Source organism: Coffea eugenioides, chromosome 6, assembly GCF_003713205.1.
Source record: "Coffea eugenioides isolate CCC68of chromosome 6, Ceug_1.0, whole genome shotgun sequence".
Taxonomy (NCBI): domain Eukaryota; kingdom Viridiplantae; phylum Streptophyta; class Magnoliopsida; order Gentianales; family Rubiaceae; genus Coffea; species Coffea eugenioides.
In genome coordinates this window covers 31622153-31641800 of record NC_040040.1, presented here as the reverse complement: position 1 = coordinate 31641800, position 19648 = coordinate 31622153, and the positions used below count along the sequence as shown (strand labels likewise).

The 19648-nt window shown below is 35.8% G+C and overlaps 1 protein-coding gene across 1 annotated transcript; it reads left to right on the top strand.

Moving 5' to 3' along the window:
• The first annotated feature begins 1411 nt into the window (after positions 1-1411).
• Positions 1412-14854, top strand: LOC113774067 (uncharacterized protein K02A2.6-like). Its single transcript, XM_027318638.1, has 3 exons — positions 1412-2054; positions 14577-14704; positions 14795-14854. Exons 1-3 carry the CDS (start codon positions 1412-1414, stop codon positions 14852-14854), a joined length of 831 nt encoding a protein of 276 aa, XP_027174439.1.
• Positions 14855-19648: the final 4794 nt, after the last annotated feature.

Here is a 19648-nt window from a genome sequence, read left to right as displayed (position 1 = left end):
GACGAGAGTTGGGCAGGCGTCCCGCGGATACCCTTTGGTTCGCCTTAGGGAGAAGTGGGGGCGTCACAGGAAGACCTCTGATTATGTATTTGTCTGTTCTCGATGAGGCTGTTGGATGCGTTCTGGGACAGCATGACGAGTCTGGGAGAAAGGAACGAGCCATCTATTATCCGAACAAGAAATTTACAACATATGAGGCCAACTATTCTTTCCTTGAGTGAAGTTGTTGTGCTTTAGCATGGGCAACTCAAAAGTTGAGACATTATTTGTTCGATTATACCACTTACCTGATTTCTCGTTCTGATCCTCTAAAATACCTGTTGAAAAAGTCAATGCCCACGGGACGCATGGCTAAGTGGCAAATGATCCTTTCTGAGTTCGACATTGTCTTCATAACACAAAAGGCAGTCAAGGGACAAGTCATAGCAGATCATTTGGCAGAAAATCCAAGAGAATATGATTACCAGCCATTACATACCTATTTTTTTGATGAAAAAATTTTATTTATTGGAGCAGTTAAGGATATGAGTGAGCAGTATCCTGGATCGAGGTTATTTTTTGATAGTGCGTCAAATTCTTTTGGAGCTGAAATTGGAGTAGTTTTAGTGTCATATGAAGGAAAACACTATCCTGCTACTGCCAAATTACTGTTTCCATGTACCAACAACATGGCCGAGTATGAAGCTTACGTTTTTGGATTGAAAATGATATTGGACATGGAAATCAAGGATCTAATAGCATTCAATGATTCTGATTTACTTGTGCACCAGACGCTTAAGTAGTGGGTAAGTCGGGATTCAAAAATCATGTTGTATCATTGTAACTTGCTTAGCTTCGCCAGCAAATTCAGGAATTTAGAACTCAGACATATTTCCCGCACTCGCAATGCTTTTGTTGATGCTTTAGCCACTCTGTCTTCGATGATTCAACATTCAAATGAGCTAGTAATTGAGCTTATACAGATTCGACTTCAGGATTGGCTAGCGCATTGTCTGGTTATGGAAAGGGTCTCTGATGTTCGCCCCTGGTACAATGACATTAAAGAATTCATGAAAACGGGATCCTACCCTTCTGATGCTGATTCTGTCGTAAAAAGTTTCTTGTGCAGAATGTCATCAAGATTCTTTTTGAACGAAGAAGTGCTATACAAGAAAATATTTGATTTGGGCCTTCTGAGATGCATTGATGAAGAGAAAACTGATTATATGATGAAGGAAGTGTATAGCGGGGTTTGTGGGTCACACATGAATGGGCATCTATTGGCTAAGAAGATCATGAGATCAGGGTATTTTTGACTTACAATGGAGCATGACTGTATAGATTTTGTCAAAAAATGTGTCAAATGTCAGATACATGGTGATGTCATACGTGCTCCCCCTACAAAACTCCATGGCCATGTTCGATCTGGGGAATGGATGTGATTGGAGTAATTGATTCTTCTGCTTCAAATGGGCATCGATTCATTGTAGTGGGGATTGAATATTTCACCAAATGGGCTGAAACTGCATCCTATAAGCATGTGACTAAAAAAGTGGTGTCAAATTTTTTGAAAAATAACATCATCTGTCGTTTTGGCGTACCAGAGACATTGATCACCGATATTGCTAAGAACCTCAATAATGACATGGTGGATAGATTATGTGAACAGTTTAAGGTCAGACATCGAAATTCTGCCATTTACATGCCTCAGATGAATGGAGCCGTTGAAACCGCAAATAAGAATTTGAAAAAGATCATTCGTAAGATGACTGAAACATACCGGGATTGGCATGAGAAACTGCCTTATGCATTGATGGCGTACAGAACTACTATCAGTACTTCTACCGAAGCAACTTCTTACTCTCTTATGTATGGAATGGAAACAGTATTGCCTGCAGAAGTTGAAATTCCTTCATTACGCATTTTAATGGAAGCTCAGATAGAAGATGCTGAATGGATCAGGGAACGCTATGAGCAGTTGTCTCAAATTGATGAAAAGAGGTTGAATCCCGTCTGTCATGGACAATGTTATCAGCAACGAATGACTCGGGTTTACAACAAAAAGGTTAAGCCCTGTTTGTTTGAAGTTGGAGAAAAGGTCTTAAAACGGATTCTTCCAATGCAAGAGGAGGCTAAAGGAAAGTTTGCTCCCAATTGGCAAGAACCATTCATTATTAAGAAAGTGCTATCCGGAGGAGCGCTTATCCTTATGAAAATGAACGGTCAAGTTTTTTCCCAACCAATCAATGCAGATATGTGCAAAAAGTTTTTCATTTGATTATAAAAATTTTCCTTTAAAATTACTGCAATAGACAGATTTAAGGCAGACTCTCTCCCATTTCTCCACTTCGATATCCTATCTCTAACTTTTTCCTTTTGATTTTTCAAAATCAGCTTCTTTTTTCGCTTGGCAGTCCCTTAAGATCACTAACCCTATATTGGGGCAATTTTGTTTCATTGAAAAAAAAAGAAATAAAAGAGAAATAAAAAAAGAAAAAAAAAGAAGAAGAAAAAGAGAGCAAAAAGAAAACAAAAGAAAATAGAGAAATTTGGTTAGAATTAAATTGGGGCAAAATTTTATCTTTTTCCAACCCTAGACCGGAGCAAGTTTTTCTAAAGAATGCTATCTCAAATGATTGCAAAGCCATCATATGATCCCCTGTCAAGCCTTTCAAGCGTTTCAACCTTTAAACTTTCCTTTATTACTCTATCCAATTCTAATCATAAGAGCCAAAATTGTCAACTTTCATCTTTTGCAGTACTTTGAGGAAAATTTTTCTTAATTAATTGGCAAATGATGTAAATACAACTTTTCTGAAATTGTCAGAGATGATTATCTCACTGATGTCACAAATTCTCAAAATATGACTGGATTGATACAGTTGGGGTTTTAATTGTCTTGTCTATGTCTCAAGATAAAAACTTGAAAGGGCACCTTCTAATAAAAAAAAAGAAAGAAAAAAAGGAAAAAAAAAGAGAACAAAAGAAGAACGAAAAAAAAAGAACACAAAAAAATGAAAAAAAAGAACAAAAAAAAGAAAGAAAAAGAAAAAAGGGTGAGGGTAACCTTAGTGAAAACCCGAAAGGGCGCTGAGGTAGGGTTTTGAAATACAAGAGGATCATGAACGCAGAAGAAGATGCTAAGGTCTGAAAGCTGGTGACTATGTTGATTTGGGTCTCTTTTATATTGTTGTTTTTTTGCCGATAATGAATTCCAAAATGGATGACGTCGAAGGGGTCAGATGGAGCATTTCTCTTCATCAAAGGCCGTCCTCTAAATATGAATTCAACTTTTGATCCTTGGACCTATGTTCATAAATTCAACAATTTTATTTTACTATTCTATTTACTATTTTATTTATTTATTATGTATAATTGTTTATTTCATATCAGCATTATTGCATGATAAATAATACAAATTTCAATTGTTTATATTTCTCATTTATTGTGCCTCACTCAAAAGACAATCCCCTATAATTTGTCCCAAAGGAGTCAGGAAATTGAAAGTCCTATGATAATAAAGCATGGATAATTGACATTTGACAATTGCAAAGATTTTGGAGGGGTTGTCGACCGAACCTAAGGGAGGGATTTGTCGATATTGAAACTCATGTTTACACGGCTCTCAAGGCAAAGGGATCACATGGTGGTGGCAGTGTTTCTATCACAGTTGTTTCTTTTCCTTTTTTCCTTTTTCCAGGAAAAACTATATGACACAATACTGGTTTAGTTGAGCATGATTCACACTGGGGCAAACGGTAGAAGGATTGAGTTCCAAGCTCCGCTGTACATTTCTGAATAAAGAAGAGAAAAATCATTATTCCCTTTCTTTTGAAGTTCGAAAAATCAAAAGAGTTGTAAGTCCACCAAGTAAGTTTTTCTTGGATTATTACCTTTTGAGCAACATGCACTCTGATCTATCAGTTCGATAGCATAGAACTTATGTTTTCATTTCTTCCTTTTTTTATTTTTATTGGGTTGGGTTTTATCCCACCAACCTCAGCAGGTTCGAGTTTTATTCCACTGATCATTTTTATTTTTGTTGGATTTGAATTTTATCCCACCAACCTCGGCAGGCTCGGGTTTTATCCCACTGATTATTTTTATTTTTGTTGGGCTCGAATTTCATCCCACCAATCTCGACAGACTCGGATTTTATCCCACTGACCATTTTATTTCGTTGGCCTTGGATTTTGTCCCACCAACATCAGCAGGCTCGGGTTTTATCCCACTGACCGTTTTTATTTTGTTGGGTTTGGATTTTTTCCCACCAATCTCGGCAGGTTCGAGTTTTATCTCACTGACCTTTTTTATTTTGTTGGGTTTGAGTTTTATTCCACCAACCTCAGCATGTTCGGATTTTATCCCACTGACTGTTTTTATTTTGTTAAATTTAGATTTTATCCCACCAATCTCGGCAGGTTCGGATTTTATTCCACTGATCATTTTTATTTTGTTGGATTTGGATTTTCTCCCATTAACATCGGCAGGTTCGAATTTTATCCCATTGACCGTTTTTATTTTTGTTGGGGTTGGATTTTATCCCACCAATCTCCGCAGGTTCGGGTTTTATCCCACTGACCGTTTTCACCAACCTCGATAGGTTTGGGTTTAATCCCACTGACCGTTTTATTTTATTGGGCTTGGGTCATATCCCACCAATCTGTTATTTCCGGACAATCAAATTTAATTTTCTGTTGGCGAGTCTCAGAGTCCACCGCGTACTCTTCTACATCCCTTCTTGGAGCGTAATGGCACCTCTCCGCGCATCTTTTCTAAATCATGACAACCCACTTTTCTTGACAATTTGATTAATAATTGTGTTTTATCATTCATTTTGTATTTCATGTTTAGAAGTTCTGAGAGCTCAGATTTCTTTGACTTTGCAAAAATCACAGATGGTCAATGTACTTGTTTCATTGTGGTTCACTTGTATTCGAACTACGTTTGACCTGATTTCCATGGCGGGATACGTAGGAAACTCTATATGAGTTCGGTCACGTCTTTTGTAACATTATTGCATCATTTTTGCCCAACAATTATAGCCAAATGTTGGCTTGATTGTTTTAGCTCAGGTGCAGGTAGAAGAAGCAGGTGAGCATTTTGGTGTCTATGTCTTTGTCTTGAGTTTTTTCGAAACTCTAGACAAAAAGGAGCAAGTTGTAGACACTAAATTTTTGTTAATTTTTAATATTTTCTTGAATTTTTTCTATTTAATGAGTTATTTATTTTCTTACATTTTAATGTGTATTTTTCTCATTTTTGCAGGTTTATTTTAGGAAAAAGAAAAATAAACAAACAAAAAAAAAGAAAGAAGAAAATCAAGAAATAAAAAATCATCCTAATCATTTTTGTTTCAACAAAACCACGATTAACCCATTTTTACGCTCCATCCTTATTTGACCTTTCTTCTCATTTTGGTAAAAATTCATCATGTTATTTCATGCATATTTCTTGTTATTTGGAAAACCATCATTTTGACTTACCAAACACACAAACTCCACTTTTGGCCCCAATATACATCTCTCAGGTCTCTCTCTCACAAGACAAGACAAGCCAAAAAAAAGAAAACACTACACTTTTCCTCCCTCAAAAACTCTCTCTCGGCCTTGGCTGATTTCTCTCAACGGGCAGAGGACAAAAACAGAGGAGGGGAAAAAAAAGGGAATGCTCCTCTCTCTCCCTACTTCGGCCTTTCCTGGAGCTCCCAACAAAAAACACTGACAGAGGAAAGAAAAGAGGGCTCTCAGTTGAGAGCTTCTTCCAGGCTTCCAGATGAAAGCCGCTGCTAGTGCCATTACCACCACCACTGCCATAATAATCTCCATTGTAAAACCGTTGTAAGTCTCTCCTTTTATTTTTTGTTTTGATTCCAACGAGATAGCTCCTGGAAATTTGGCAAAGATTTAGTTGATCCTTATTTAATGCAAACAGGTTCGGTTTTTTTTCTTCTTTTCTTCGACTTTGATGATCAATAGTTTTGTGGGTTTTGTGAAATAAATTGGTTGCTGGTGTTGTTGTATTTTTTCGGAATAAGCCATGAACAAAAATTAAGAAAAGAGAAATGGCCTTGTAAATGCCTTATTTTTGTTTGATAAAATGCCACAATGAAAATATGAGTTAAGTTAGTGAATCCATTGTGCATATTTTCGTCAAAATAGGTGATTGTAGCTGGCACAAGGTCCGAAAATGTTGAATTATCTAAAATTTTTGGAGTTTTGAGCTTTACAGGCATTGAAGTATTTTTCTTCATTTAGGGGTTTTTTTGCTTTAATTTAGGCTTTTGATGTTGTTTTCTTGTCAAATTAAAATCATAGTTGTATTGTAGAAGTTGTAAGGAGTTTTATGGTATAATTTTTATGATTTTTAGTGAAAAATATAGTGATTTGAAAAAATAAAAACTGGGTTGTCTTTTGTTATTTTGGCCACTTTGAGGTCATTTTTTTTGTAAAAAATAACTTAAAAAATGGAATCTACACGAAAAATCGAGTTGGGGTGTGTATTTTGATAATTTTTTTTGCGACCGGAGAAGTAGCTGCTGGCTGAAGAAGCTTTAGCTGGCCAGGCCAGACAAGAAGGAGAAGAAACGAAAGGGAAGGAGAAGAAAAAGAAGAAGAAGAGAAAAGAATGAAAGAAAAAGAAAAGAAGAGAAAAAAAAAAGGTTTGGGCTAATTTTTTTTTAGGTGGGCTTGTGGTTATTTTTGGGATGGGTTTCGATTTATTTCTTTTGGATTTCGGTTTGGGCTAGGAGGACAGAGTCCATGCATTTTTTGATTGGGCTTGAGTGATAAAAAGACGGGCTGGCTTGCTCGCTTCTCTTGGACTTTCGGCTGGGTTTAGGAATTCCGGCCCAAGCAACAACAAAAAGAAAGGCCCGATGCCTTTTTCTTGCCCAAATCAGAAACCAAAATTTTCACTTTAGCCCCTGATCTTTGGAGTAGTTTTACTGTGGCCCAGAACATTTTAAATTTCTTTCACTTAGGTTCTTAAATTAATTACACTTTGGTCCCTGAACTTTATCTTCCATTTCATTTTGGCCTCTAAACTTTGGAAAAATTATATTGTTAACCCCAAAAGTTTTTCAATTTCTGCAATTTAGTTCCTAGTGAATTTTGACTCTTTTTGTTATGATTATTTCTTTTCTTTAGTAGCTAATTATGTTAGTTTTGAATATATTTAACTTGTAATTTTTAGATGTTCTTAAGTTTCTTTATATTTGACATATTAATGTGAATTTAGTATTTTTATCATTATTATTATTTTCAATTAAATTGGTGTCATGATTCTTTTGTTCATTTTGAGTATAAATTGGGTAATCTGACTCCATTTAGTCACTACTTCAAAAGGGAGGTACCCCTATTATTATTATTTTAATGTCAATTACGTGCTCTTATATGCTTCTACGTGTTCCTATATGTTTATATGTTTTATTTATTTGATTTAAATGTTCATTCAAATTTTCTTATATTTGTTTAGTTAATTTTTATAATTATTTGAGAGGCATTTAAATACCTCAAAAATGTAATAGATAGGATAACTAGATTTGTTTTATTATATTTTCCCATTTTAGATTGTAATTAGGTCCCCTATTGTAATAGATCGGGTAGATAGGATTTTTTATTTCCCCATTTTAGATTGTAGTTATATTCCCCACTGTAATAGGTAGGTTTTTGCGTGTTATGTGTTTTATCCGCTTTTCTTAGGATTTTTGCAACTAGATATTATGTTTATGTGTTATGTGCTACGTGCTCTTACATATTTATTTGTTTTAATTTATGCCTTATTTGTCTTACTATGTATTAAGAATTCATGACGTCACCACACTAGTCCAATACTAGTTGTGGCTTCTCCCTCCGTTTACTTGCTAGTCCAACGCTAGTAAGGATTTTTAGAAATGGGCTAGTCCAACGCTAGACCCTTAGATCGTTCGTGCGTAGATTCATTTTTGTGTGATATTCATTACATTTTCATGTATATTTTTTATTTTTAGGATCTTTTCTCATTTGCATGATATTGCCTATTATATTATCCGCTATCTTCTATATATGTTAATCATATCATTTAGGATTGCACCTCATTTAAGAAATTGTAAAATAAGTAAGTTCATTTGCTTGTTCATGTTAGGAAAATTATTCTTCAAGCATGGCAAATGGGTGATTATAACTTTTTAGTTTAAATACCCCATTAATCCTTATATAAGAAAATTATGTCATGAGTTTTTGCCTCCCATACCCTTTATATTGCATTTCCTATTCTTTGGCCACTTATATCTAGATATATAATTTAAGTTTCTTTTCTTTTCTTTGAATTTCAGTCATGCATGCTCGTGACTTCTTCAAGGAATTATTTTGGCCTTCGCAATTAATGCGATTGGTATCAATTAAACCCTTGAATGGATATTTTGTCCCTTTCGATATTTTATAAATTTAGATTTGCATCCATGTAGGAAACATCCAAACGTGATAAAATTAAGGGTTAGATTAGGAAAATTTTGACTAAACCTCGCAACTAACTTAGACTAGATTGAAAGGGTGCCTTAGGTTTGAGTTAATCGAACCTTTACTGTGACGCCCCGAAAAAAAATGAGTTTGAGAACCCGGAAATTTTCTAATTTTCTAGGGTTTATTTTTTTTTTAAACGCCCGCCTTTTCTATATTTTCTTTATTAGAAAAATTCCCCAGATAAAGTTTATGAGCAAAAATAGTTTTAAAATGATTTTCTAGTATCGGTTAGTTTTTGAGAAATTAAGGATATATATATCGGACGTGGGACCCACTAGTGCGAAAGTTCGGAAAAATTCAGCCAATAAGATTAAGTTCCGGATACTGAGTGAAATTTATCGAGTGTTAAGAGAGAAGAAGAGGAGGTGATTTGATTGATGTGAGAGAGACTTAAAGGATAGAAATGCATTTAATAGAGTGCCAAGTGGCACTTTCTCATTGGTTGGACTTTTTGACTTTTTACCCTTAAGTTAAATATCTCAAAAATTGACTAAAAATCACCATTTTTCACTCCTTGGTGGCCGACTCTCATAAGCTCAAGAAGGAAGAAGATTTCTCCAATTTTCAAGCTTCCATTTAGCTCAATCTTCCAAACCAATTGCATCAACTAGTTTCTACTCCATAAAAGTCTTCCATTAGGTGCTAGTAAGTTGTTTGGTGAAGTTTTTTAAGGAAGCTAAGGTGTTCTACAACTCCCTCTCTCTTGTTTACTAGGTAAGTGATGATTACACTTCCTCTTACACCTAATGATGTTTAATTTGTGCCTAATGGTGGCTATAGTGTTGAGAATTGTGGTTTATTTCTTGGTTTGGAATGAATTGGTGAAGTTTTTATTTTTTTGAGGAATTTTCTGGTTTAATGTGATCATGGTGTTGTGGTTATTTATGATGGTTGGTAATGAGGGGTTATGACTCTAGTAGGTGTGTATGATAGGAAATTGCAACCAATTTTGGGTTTGGATTGAAATGTGAAAAGTTAGGGTTTCATAACCCCCTTTTCTGTCCGGTTTTGGATCATATGGTTATAGGCCGAATTGGCCTTTTCTTAAAACATGAAAGTTGTAGGTATTGATGTGTTTGAGATGTATGTAAAATTTCAGGGCAATTGGAGTAGTGTAGAATGAGATATGTCGATTTTACTATTGCTGTTCTGGGTTCTTTAGGATGGCCGAACTGCGCCTGTAATCGTCTGTTTTGACTGGAATTGCTTTGGATTTGGTGGTTGAGGTCTTCTGATGAAATGTAGCTTGATTTCCTATCTATCATATGCCTTTGGAATTTCTGCATTCGGACCTGTATAGACTGAGTTGGACTAATTACAGCATAGTGTAATTTGTAAACCTGCAATTACGGTTCTGGTTTGGTTCTGGTTTGTGCTAGGATTTGGACTGAGTGGCCTTCTACATTGTTGTAGCCCTATCTCTTAGCTTCGAAATGGTGGGTCTTGCATCTTCATCCGACCATCGTAGTGCTTTTGGCACTATTACCGCAAAATGACGTCAAAACTGTTTTTCTGGTTTTGCGTTTAACTTTCATTTCCGGACTTTTCCCTAGCTTGACTTGTACTAGTACTACTTGGAGCTTGCTGAATGGCTATTGGATGAACTTGTTGTTGTGTGTGTACCTTTGGGACTGGCTGAGGTTATAATGAAGCCATGATGGCTGGAAAAGTAAGCAAATTCAGGGGAAGTGCTGTCCAAACTTTGAAGGAACTTGTTTGCATTGAGTTTGTGATTTAAGACTTGGATTTGAGTAAGGCAATGATATTTAATGGATGATTTCTGAGCCATGGAGGTGAGTGACCTCAAACTATTTCTAAAATTATTTATGATCCGTTTCTTGCATTATTTACTTTTGAACTGTTTCCAAATTTACTTTTGAACCGCTTTCCCGCATTATTTACTTTTGAACTGTTTTCAAAGTTAATTTTGGAACTGTTTTCTTACATATCATGCGTGCTTGCATATCAGTGTCTTGTTATTATTGATTTTGCTTTCAATGATTGTTAAAACGAGTTTTCTAGGCGAGTGTGTACTTTATCGCACTCGACCTAAATAAATATGAAACTTTTAATGATTAATGATTAAATGCTACTTGCGCATGAATGTAAGCCTTTTGGGCTGAACTGGCCATTGCCCCTTGTTACCGGTCGTCTCGAGCCAGAAGCGGACTCGGTCGGGCGACTAGGAACTTGGGTGAACGTTTCGGTATACTCGAGTATTACCTTGTAGGTTGGTGGAGCCTGGCCAAAAACCAGGGACGGGGTGAATGAATGCACGAATGAAACCAAAATGCAATGAAATGACAGGAGAACGAACGTATCCTTTTCATGAATGTTACTATCGCTTTCCATTGTAAATGTTTCTTGAATTATTGATACTCCATATTGAAATGACATTATTGAAATGAACGATTGTGAAACTGATTTGATAACTGATTTTACTGGTTACTCGCTGAGCTTCTAGCTCACCCCAAAATGTTTTATTCCCCTCCACAGGGCTCAAGGCGAAGGAAGGGCTTGTAGTGTTTATTCATGGATTATCTCATGTATGGATTGAACTTGGATTTCCTTTTGTGTAATCATTCATATGGGGATTGTATTGAACGTTTAGAATTGATTGGATGTGTAATAGTCTAGTTTTGGACTTCCTCCTGTATAATAATTGTGATCAAGGATCAGAGTGGCGCAGTGGAAGCGTGGACGCTTCGCTTTTGATATGTAAAGTTTTGGGATATTTGATTTTTATTTGAGATCGTATCTTGTATTTAATTGAGGTTTGTAGTGAACGACTGAGTCCCGGCGAGAGCCGGGCAGGCGGCCCGCCGAACCCTCTGGTTCGCCTTAGGGGGAGGTGGGGTCGTGACATTTACCTTCCCTCTCTTCAACCGTGACTCCCGAACTCATTTTCTCTTATTTTTTAAAAAACTGGAGTTGTCGAAAAGGGTTTTATTTTATTTTATTTTTGTCAAAAATATTTTTAGGGTGACTTGGTACACCCAAAATTCAATACCAAGTGGCGACTCCTATTTTTTCTTAAAAACCCTTTTAGACTAAATTTTGGACCCAAACTGTCACATTTTTTAAAGTCCTATTCTAGGTCCTTTTCACGTATTCTTAAATAAAAATCACATCTTTTGTAAACACCTTATTTTCCATCGCAAAAAATGGGGTGCGACAGCACCTAGTCTCCCATAGCACTTAGCTTTTTCACACTTCCTTGCATAATCAGAACCATAACACCATTGGTCAAATGAGGCCTGCACAGCACTTTGATCCTTCACACTTTCTTGCATAGTCGAAACCATAACACATCTGGTCGAATGTAGCACTTAGCCCCGCATTGCATTTAGTTTGTTTGCACTATCTTGCATAGTGGGAACCATAGCAGCAGCGCTGGTCATAGACTCACCTAATTGAATGCAGCATTTAGTTTCACACAGCACTTAGTTCCTTTGCACTTTCTTCCATAGGCAAAACCATAACACTGTTAGTCGAATATGGCGCTTAGCTCTACATAGCACTTAGTTTCTTTGTACTTTCTTACATAGTTAGAACCATAACACTGCTAGTCATAGACTCACCTTGTCGAATGTGGCACGTAGCCCTGTATGGCATTCAACTCCTTCGCACATCCTCGCATAATCTTGCATGGTCGGAACCATAACATCGTTGGTCAAATGTGGCACTTAACCCTACACAACACTTAACTATTTTACACTTTCTTGCATAGTTGGAACCATAATACCATTGGTGGAACGTCACACTTAACTCGCATGGCCTGGTGGAATGTGGAACTTAGCTTTACATAGCATTCAGTTCCTTGGCACTTTTTTGCATAGTTGAAATCATAACACCACTGGTCATAAACTCATCCCTAGTGCTGTTAAATAGAATGAGCAGCTCGAAAACTTGATTGAGCTCAACTCGATAAGACTCAAACTCGGCTCATCAGTTTTAGTAAATGAGTAGAGTCTAAGCTAGAAATATACTCGATTCATTAACGAGTCGAGCAAGCTTGAATAGTTTGTTATTCAAGTAGTTCATTTGGGTTCGATAAGGAAGGATATATATGTCATTTCATAAGTCAAAGGAATAGAAACTCAGATTTAGGGTTTTGTTTCATCATTCTTCTTCTTCGATTTCACTCAGTCTCCGCATCTTCGCCTATCCGTCACAGTCCACAACTACCAACAATCTGCACCACCACTGAACCACCAGTCGCAGCCACCTCTATCCATCACCGCAACCTTGGATGCCCAGTCGTCTCTGCTTTCCACCAAAAACAATCACGAGGAACTAAGGAAGTTTTCCATTTGTCATGGTAACCACAACCACTGTGAAGTCCTCCATTTTTCACTGCCAAGACCAATCATTGCAACCTTGGACCTCTAGCCATTTTTGCTTTCCAATCTCCAACAAAAATCACTGCAAGCAACCATTGACCAGTGACCACTAACCAGTCCAATTTGGCTGGTTCACAAAACCACCATGATTTCTGATAAGTAGAAATTTTCTTACTTATGCAAGATTTCTAGTAAGTAGAATTTTTGGATACAATGGTGCTTTGAGTGTTAATGAACATTTGTATAAATAAATTATATCACATAACAAATCTAAATCTTTCATATATATACACATATATGTGTGTGCGTGTGTGTGCACGCTAATGATTAAGGCCTTGAGTGTTAATTTTTACATAACTTATTCGAGTTTCCTCCCTAAATGTACTATCTAGCATGATTTGCAATTTGTTGAGAAGGTGTCCCTAATAAATTGTTTGAACTTCATTCCTACATCATTGCCTCCAGGATTTTGATGAGTTTTGTTCCATACTTACACCTAGTGTGTTTGCCTAGCATATTTGCTCTACCTGACTTTCTTTTATAGCCTACAGTATTTTAACTTTAGTTCTATTATTAGTCCTCATTACTGAAAATTTTTGACTACATCAAGTTGCCTATAAAATCTTTCTACTATTCAATGGTGCTTGGAAAAGTTTTTAGTAGACATGAAGTTGGATAGAAATGAATTTTGAAGCTACATAATTTTGGTGATGCCTAGGTGTCTGAAGTAGCATTTTAATTTTAATAGTAGTTTTCCCAGGCGTGGCACAAGAAAGTTTCATGTTAAATATCCCTTTTGCAATTTTAGATGAGCTTTTTATGAACATTGATAACTAGAGGCCTTAGACTTTTAAGGATGACAAGTTATTTTCTAACCGAAATCTCATCAGGGTTAGTATTTGGGTTATTTTTTTTGGACTTTATATAATCTTTTCTTACTTAGCCAAATAATTTTGTGAAATTTCATAAATGTTCGTTATTGCTGTTCTTTATGCTCCTTCCACTCATTTTGTGGAATTTCATAAATGTTCCTCTATTTTGAGGATGTTGGCTATGCAAACTTTTTTATACTATTCATTTTGTGGCCAATTACTTTACAGCTACTTTGTCTACCATAGAAAGTCTAACTCAGTTATGCAATGCATAATTTTATGTGACTAAAATGGCAATTCATAATTAATGACAATACACAGCTATTTTCCTTTCTTTTTTGGATCATGCTAACAAAAAATTGATTGGTTTTTTTTCGTTTAAAAAAATAGGTATGTACAGTCTTTCATTTCATTCACACCAAGGATCATCATCAAATCCTGTTATGGAGGTTTGAAAAGAAGTTGTAGATCAAGAACTTGAGATGGAGAAAAGTGCTGATGAGATGAGCGAAGAAGAGCTAGATTGAGATATTTTAGAGCAGCCAAATGAAGGAGCAGAAACAGAGCAAAAAAGTTCTGATGAAGGAGCAAAACCATTTGACAAAAAGCAAAGGAAAAAGAAGTCAACAATATGGGAGGATATGACAATAGTAAAGCAGGCCAGTAGAACATTGAAAGTGCAGTGCAATCACTGCAAGGAGCTGTTTGCCAAAAGTACATCTGGAGCCACTTTTCAACACAAGTGTCACCTAAAAAATTGTCTACAAAAGAAGTTGGCTCTTGGGAAGGAAATTAGAAAGAGGCAGTAGGTCTTATCCTTCACCGAAGGACCCTTGGACGATATAACTTCTATCACTAATTTTTCCTATAATCATGCAAAGGTATGAGAGTTAGCAGCTCATATAGAATCAATGATCGGCGTGCTTCTATGTCGGTTGAAAATGTGCAAATGCTACTTTGTGGCAATGATTTGATCCGCAATCTTCATGAGTTAAAAAACAAGTCTCGTGTAAGTAAAATATGTCTTCTATTACTGGTTTATTTTGGTACCTCATTTTACCTTGTTAGAAGTTGTACCTTTCTTGTTTTCATTTTGTAGGAACCATTCAATGTTCCTGAATCATCTACAATTGAAGAAATTGATCTTCCTAACATCTAAAGGCTATTTTCTGGAATATGTGATTTTGTTTCTTGTTGAATTTGTTTCCTGAAATAAAGATGGACCTTTCTTGTGGTTTGTGGAGCTAGACTTGTGAAGCTGGACCTTTCTTGCGATTTGTGAAGCTAGACCTTTCTTGGTCAAATTTTTAGTTATCTAGCATTGTTTTATATAGTTATTTGGCTGTAGTTTGGTTAACTTTTGGACAGGTGTGGCGTTTGTTTCCTAAATTGACATTAAAACTATTTGACAGATATTTCGAGCTCGAGCTCGAACTCGTGCAAGCTCGGCTAGTTTGTGATAAACAAGTCGAGCCCAAGCTCGAATTTGATTCACATGTCCCATTTGGCAAGTCAAGTTTTAGCACACTTCAAGGCTGTCTATTTAGTCAAGCGAGCTTGAGCCTAGCTCTATATAAGCACGAGTCAAATACAAGACTCGATTCGACTCGAGTAACAGCACTACTCATCCCATCAATGTGGCACTTAGCCCTATACTGCACTTGATTTCTTTGAACTTCCTTACATAATTTTGCATAGTCAGAACCATAAGACCGCTCATGTGGCACTTAGACCCACACAACACTTATCTTCTTCGCATTTTCTTCCAAGGTCAGAACCATAAGACCACTGGTCATATGCTTACCCCGTCGAATATAGCACTTAGCACTAGTCACAGATTCACCCCGTGTACAAACAACGCAAGATTCGCTCTGATACCATTTGTAACTCCCGAGCCCACGAACAGGTATGAGTAACTTTTGAACGGATACCATGGGTTCAAAATAATTAACCCAAGTTATTCAATAACCCATGAATCAAAAATTATATACCATTCCTTTCTCTTGTTTCATCTCGATGCAGGACATTCAATATGTATTTCCTTGTAGTAAATAAAACTTGTGATATGATGAGTGTGAAGCTATATCCATCTTAAAGTGTTATTTGGATCAAGACAAAAATTGGCAAGCAAATCAGGCAAATGACTGATGATAGTGCAGTTGTACGTTTGTGGCTATCTAGACTCTAAAGGCAGTAATGAATGATAGGTAGGAAATAAACTAAGACTAATGCTAAATCCTTTGCTTCAAGTCCTAAAGACTGGAAGTATCATAAAGGGATTTAAGAGCGAGCTCTTGACATATCATCATTTACTGAATTTCAACTGGAAACATTGAGAAAAATCTAGAGAACATTGCCTTCATAGAGACTGCCATGAACTATCTTTATAACTTACTATTATACTATGAACTCTCTTTATAAGTTTATAACCAATGGTGCACTCTTTATAATAGTGAATGAATCACTGATATATTTGGATGCTTAAGCCACCATAAACTAAATGTAGTTGTACTTGGTGCAAGAACAACTCTAGATATAGAACTTGTCTATCAATTCAAGTAGGATGCCCCTAGAAGCAAGAACGAAAGGGATCCTAGGCAGGCTGCTAACATATCAAAACTAGCTTGTCAATTGTCAATAAGATGAAAAACTAGAAAAAAGAGAAATCAAGAGAAAATAAAAAACTGCAAGGCAAGATACTAGAAGGATGTATAGGTGGGGAAGAGGATGAAATTCTTCCCTACTAAGAAAGTCTAGTGAACTTCATAGTTGATTTTAGGCAATGCAGTCTAATTAACCTAGTTGAAAAGGCATAGATTTGAAGATAATCGAAAAATTTTTACAATTAGCAAGACAAGGCTATGCAAATCGAAGGTCAAAACAGAGTGGAAGTGAAAAAATAGAGTTAGAAGGCAATGCTAAAGCTGGGATGAAGGTCATAACAAAGGTTAGTCGAGTAACTGTTAAGAAGAGTAAGCATGTAAGTTCATAGATATCATTTCAGATAGTAGTATGTCCAATACTTTTTTCAAAAATACACATATTTGTCAGTAAATGTTTGTCATCTCAAAGCTATATGTGTTTAAGAGTCACAATTTAGACGCTTATGTTATTTTTGGCGAGGCCAAGATTGAGGATTTGAGCTCACAATTGCCAACTCATGATGCTGAACAATTCAAGGCTCCTAATCTCAATAATGTGGCATCAAGACCTAAGCCATCAACAAAAGCATGACATGATGAAGAAGTACATGAGACTGGTGTAAAGACGAAGGACATAGGGTTGGTAATGACTCAAGGTAGGGTGTGTAGGGTAAAAAGCTGTCAAAGCTTTCAAGTCTGCAAATGGTGACATTGTCTTTGCCATTATGGAGCAAACAAACTAGCAAGTCTTTCCATGTTGTTCTTTGTATTTTTGAACTTTTTGTTGCTCTCATTTTCTTGCTCCGTTTCTTTACTTTTTTTCTTTTTCTTTTTTGGTTCTTCAAACTCGAGAGCTTGTTCAATAGATCAATTTTTAGCTTTGCATGCATTGACTACTCATGATCTTTGAAGTTATAAAAAGTGATGAAAAAAATGAGTTATTAGGAGAAATGATATTAACAGTCCTAAAAAAACTTCAGGCACTGTGAGGATTCGAAAGTTATTTTTATATTTTTTTATCTTTTACTTACTTGCCCTAAATTCTTGATTGCTTTAATGGTTGAGTCATGATTTTTATCCTTTTGCCTTATTTAATTTGGTGCATGTTGAGTTTCGTAGTGCATTATACTAGTGTGACCAACTAGTGAGGTGTGCGCAATAAATTTGATGAATTAGAGGGAATTCTATGCAAAAAGGGATTGTTGGAAAGAGGTGTTAATAGATAATTAAGAGAAAGAGAGATATTTGGGTTATTAGATAGTTATTAGCTCTTGTTTTGCCACTTGTCAAGTATCCAAAGACTCTTGACCAAGACTAGAGGTAATACTTATCTAATTTAAGCTTTTCTTGCATCACTATTCCTTCATCTTTTTCCCTTGTCTTGGCCGACTTTGAGAGAGAAAAATCTCAATTTCAAGTCTTGATTTCTTGTTTATTTGGTGAGAAAACAAGAGACAAACCCTAATCTACTCCATCAGACCTTGAATCAAGCTTGGAAGGAAACTCTTGGAGAAGTACTTGGAGGAAGAAAGCCTTGCAACCTTCTTGATTTGCTTGCCATCCTAGGTTTTGGAGACAAAGAGGTGAACTTGGCTAGAAACCCTAGTTTTCTTCCCTTATCTTTGAGTTTAGTTGATGTATGATGTTATAGAAGGTAAAGGAAGGACTTTTATGAAGGATTTCATGTTGTTGCAAGTTATGTTGCAAATTTCCAGCATTGGTGAATAATCTCTTTAGCTTAGTTTAAAGCTTTATCTATGTGATATTTTGATGGATTTCTTTGCCTAGAAGATATATTGTACACCTCATGACATGTTAGTTTGATTTGTATTTGCTATGGAAATAGGGGTGGTAGTTGAAGGTTTAATTAGAGAAAACTTGGGCAAGTTGCTGGGAAATTTTTCCTTGTAGGTCAAGTGAGAGAGGGAGTGTTTGAGTTTTAAGTTTAAGGCAATTTTGACATACCTTTGCTTGAGATACTTGAGAAAACCTTGATCTTCACATGCATGTTGATTTTGGGCAAAAACAAAGAAGTTTAAACGGAGGAAAATGATGTTTGCCCCAAAACGTTTGATAGTTGGACATTTTCAGCTTTGAACCCCAAGACTCTTACTGTTTTTCTTCAAAATTCTTGTCTATACTTAACATAATTTTGCTCCATACTATGCTTGAAGAATTGAGCTACCATATACGTGGCTTTTCCCTTGATTTTTACAAGTAAAAGTTATGATTTGTGACTGTTATGCTGGGAGTATATATGTGTGGTGTGCAAGTGGAAGTTTGATGGTTTCGTGCTATACTATATATGATCGTATGATTCGAGAGCGGCCAGGAGGCAGATCCTGTGCTTGACGGTGATAGATCTTGATCGGTTGGTGAGTGTTCTAACTGCATGTTAGGACTTGTTGCTTGATTGATGTGTAATCTGGATGAGATTGTAAATACTCGAAGAGGGTAATCAGTTTTGGTTTTTTATATGTAAGCTAAATATCAATTTAGACAGATAAGATTGCAGGTCACGTATCAGTTGCATTTTTTGAAATTCAATAGGAACAAAAAAAATCAAATAATCAATAGAAAAAGTTAGACAAAAATAATACAATGATACTTGAATATGGAGGTTGAGGCATGGATTCAAGCATCTATGGAAAAATTAACTCCGATGTGGCAAATTCTCTAGTTTTTCATCTCAGGATACAATAGCCCTACCATACAATGATGCTCTCTTTAAGATGGTTCAAGCTTCTATGGAAAAATTAACTCCGATGCGGCAAATTCTCTAGTTTGTCACCTCAGGATACAATAGCCCTACCATACTTATTATCACTCTCTATAGTCTGCACAACTAAGAGAGTATAGCCCTATAAATACCTTCTTTTCCTTGCTTAACTATGAGATAGATTGTAACTCTCATAACATATGTTGTAGTGGTAATTCTTCTATCTAAATTACACATATTTATAGGTGATGAAAAGTTAGTCAAATATAACTTACACTACTAATAATACACTAAATAAATGCCAAAATTGATTGGCTGTCCAAATCATATTCATATTATAATTGTAGGTTACAAAACTTATCGAGATTGAAAACTCTTAGTTTCATATAATAAAGTTTTAGTCAAAGAAAATCATTCAAATACCAATAAATCCCATAACCTGTTACCAATTTCTTCTCCTTGTAATCTATGTAACTGACACAATTAATTGAGGATTTGACTATTTCATTAAAATACTACAATAATTGTTCACTTATTTGAATAAAATAAGAGAGAATATTATAATATTTTATATGGAACGATAATGTTATAG

Coding starts and splice junctions, on each gene's coding strand:
- LOC113774067 (XM_027318638.1), top strand. CDS start 1,412: ATGGATGTGATTGGAGTAATTGATTCTTCTGCTTCAAATGGGCATCGA. Junction 2,055..14,576: donor CAACAAAAAGGTTAAGCCCT/GTTTGTTTGAAG, acceptor AATCATGCAAAG/GTATGAGAGTTAGCAGCTCA. Junction 14,705..14,794: donor AGTTAAAAAACAAGTCTCGT/GTAAGTAAAATA, acceptor TTCATTTTGTAG/GAACCATTCAATGTTCCTGA.